General features: G+C 34.1%; 1 protein-coding gene across 1 annotated transcript in view; it reads right to left on the bottom strand.

The window, feature by feature from the left end:
• Positions 1 to 639: 639 nt before the first annotated feature.
• The window catches only part of LOC144974474 (uncharacterized), a 68,856-nt gene continuing 66,023 nt past the window's right edge, over positions 640 to 3,472 (bottom strand). Inside the window, exon 6 of the mRNA XM_078917372.1 lies at positions 640 to 1,131. Coding sequence (XP_078773498.1) covers positions 807 to 1,131 — 325 coding nt within the window. The 3' untranslated portion in view covers positions 640 to 806. The remainder of the gene's footprint in view (positions 1,132 to 3,472) is intronic.

The raw sequence follows: 3,472 nt of genomic DNA, 5'->3' as shown, positions 1-3,472 counted from the left end.
AAGATAAATAGTCAGCACCAAGCTGATTTCAGATCCATGACCTGTGGCCTCAGATGACGGAAGTAGTTTCACGATGCAGGGCGCGATCCTCATTGGGATAACCCATAGCAGAAATGACTCATTTTCAGATTTTTTCAGATAGTCTAAAATGATACTGACATGAATAAGGAGAATTACAATCTATCATTAGGCTTCAGGGTTTCCATGAAAGACAGGAATAATGAGTTGCAATGTTGACAGTTGGAAAACTGATATTTGTTAACTCACTCAATCCTAGAGATTTTTGCTACTTTTCAAAATTGGAAAAAAAAATTGTATAAAAATGAGCATGTACATAGATAGTTTTATTCAACTACCATTAACATGCAAAACCTAAAAACATTAGCTTTGATACTAGATACGCCTATAATTTGTCTCAGAAAAATGTAATATATTATAGGCATGGGGTAAAAGTAACCTGGGTAGTAGTAGTAGTAGTAGCGTATGGCTACACCTCCAAATGTATTTCGTCAACCCAGCTTCTAAAGTCTTCCTTCGCCCTAAGGATGGTTTCGTAGCCACCTTCTAGTTTAGTGACTGGACAGTGGAGGACGATGTGATCGGTGGTGACCTGGGTAATCTACGGATATAGTCGGTGTTAGGGTTGAGTGAGTTAAAAGTCTGAAATCAGCCAATGGGCTGAACATTTACAGGCCTGTACTAACTACTACTGACTACAACTGCTCTCTTGGTGAACACAGTTAGATCTGGAGTCAAAATCATCGTATAAATAATGGGAGTGAATAATAATTATGACATGGAATAATCTACCGCCTGGCATTCATTTTACACAACAACAAAATGACTAAACAACATAGGGAATTTAACAACAAAGTATTGTAGCCGCTTATGAGCATCGAACCAGATCCTCCCCCACCACCACCACCACCCCCGTCGCTGCCGCCATTGTCGTTGAGTGCCTGATCACGTTGGTGTTTCTGTGTCCTGCCTTTCGAGCTGACGCTGTAGATAGACTTTGCACAGATCGGTGGTTCCAGTCCTGCCATGACAGTGAACACGAAGGAAGCGATGTCGTTGTTACAACGAGACTCTAGAACAGACTCGGCACATCCCACGGCCGTGCTGTAAAATCTGTGAAGGAGAAAACAAAAAGTGTAGAATTATAATAGATCCCACGATTCAAAATTGTTAGCATCTCCTAAAACTCAACTTAAGTATTTTGGCGATAGGCCTCTTATGAAATTCGGACCCACGATTTGGAATGATCTCCCTCAATCTGTGAGATTCTCAAGCTCAATAGACATTTTCAAAAAAAGCCCTAAAAACATATCTTTTCAGAAAATATTTACTTGATTGAATTTTAAATGTATTGTATGTGACATTTATATTGATGATGTATTGATGCCCTTTTATGCTCTTAATTGTTTTGATACTTTGGTTGAATTGTATTTGAATTTTTTAAAAAGCGCTTTGAGGTTTCGACGAAAGGCGCTATATAAATATGCTTATTATCATTATTATTATTATTATTATCATTATTATTATTATTATTATTATTATTATTATTATTATTATTATTATTATTATTATTATTATTATTATTATTATTATTATTATTATTATTATTATTAATAATAGAAAAATGAAATGACGTATATATTAAACTTTTTTTAAATATTTTTTTTTAAAGCTTTGAGCTTTTATATAGAGCAATATCCACAAAACGTGCTCAAAGACTACAAGGGGTCCCTGTCCAACAGCAACATTTAACATTTAGGACAAGACATGATATTATATTTTTTTTTTTGGGACAGAGACAGCGCTGTTAACGGCCAGGTACTCATTTTACTCCTGAGTACGGTGAGAGAATGTGAGTAAAGAGCCTTTTCTAAGGACTCAACTATGCGCCGAGCAGGGCTTGAACCAGGACCTTCCGATCCGAAAGTGAGTAGCATACCACAAGACCACATGGTCGCACAATTGAAAGAACAGATCTAAAGTGTTACTTTCATTTTTGTTTTATTATATATGTATATATATATATTTTTGCATTTTTAAGACTAAATTGGCCTTTTCACTCTATCCTATGAAAAAAATGAGGATTTAGGTATTGGTGAAAAATAGAGGTAGAACATGTCCTGTGAGTGACACAAGGACTAGACAAAACAAACAAATTATATGTAAGAAATATCCACCTTAACTCACTCAACCTAACACCGACTATATCCGTAATTTACCGGGGTTACTTTTACCCCATGCCTATTTATTACATCTTTCTGAGACAAATTATAGGCGTAGTATCAAAGTAATGTTTTTAGTTTTTACATGTTAATGGTAGTTGAATAAAACTATCTATAGGTAGACATGCTCATATTTAATACATATTTTTTTTTTCCAATTTTGAAAAGTAGCAAAAATCTCTAGGATTGAGTGAGTTAAAATATAACACTTTTTCAACTACCTACTGAAAAAGACTGATTTTTGGGGGATGAGTTCTATCTCTCTAGAGGTATCTCTATTTTTATTATTGCCTCGCATTGCATTGTATAACACAGATATAATCTTTTTGATTTTTCAGATTTTTATCAACTTGTATGAACTCCTATTTTCTAACATTTCCCCTATTGTGTCAACATTTATTCTCACAGTGGGCTATGAACAAATATATTTCTATTGCACGCAGTAAAAGTTGTCATCAACTTTTTACTTATTTACAGCTAAAAGCACAACTTGGGATTGGACTACAGTAGACCCCGGATAAGACGATGCCCAGGGGAACCGAAAAAAAATCAACTTAACCGGAATGTAACCAGATGACAAAAATGCGTGAGAACAAAGCCAGACAATCTTGAATAAATATTATATGTTTTTTTACTCTTTACCCTTCATCCAACACAAACTTCCACATCGATCGTATTTTCACAAAACACGAGACAAGAGACAATTTCACCTGGCGGCTATACAAACCAAAGTTTGAATAATGAAAAAAAAAGAAACATGGAATGGATGAACATTTTAACTAAAAATGAACTTAACAGTAAGAATTAGTTGCAACCTATAATTGAATTGAACGATGGCTGCTGTATAATAATTTCCTCAGATCTAAATTAGATTAAGTTACCAAATCCCTGATAAATATACTAAGGGTCAGAAAAAAATGTATGTATATATATATATATATATATATATATATATATATATATATATATATATATATATATATATATATATTATTGTAATATTTACCACGATGTTGGAGTCAGTTTACATTGATGTCAGGACTGACGATGGTCGGAAGGCCTGAAACATCGATGTAGACTGACTCCAACATCGTGGTAAATACTACAATAATAATTCGTTCCATTGTTACACGTCGAGCACTATTCGTACCATATTTGTACCCAACATGATTCAATACATATATACATATATATCGACTGAACACTGGATGACTGATTCTGTCACTTTGCTC

Source organism: Berghia stephanieae, chromosome 6 (genome assembly GCF_034508935.2).
Source record: "Berghia stephanieae isolate SIO BIC M18660-M18661 chromosome 6, UCSD_Bste_1.3, whole genome shotgun sequence".
Lineage (NCBI taxonomy): Eukaryota > Metazoa > Mollusca > Gastropoda > Nudibranchia > Aeolidiidae > Berghia > Berghia stephanieae.
The sequence above is the reverse complement of the archived record's forward strand: the minus strand, read 5'-3'. Positions and strand labels throughout refer to the sequence as shown.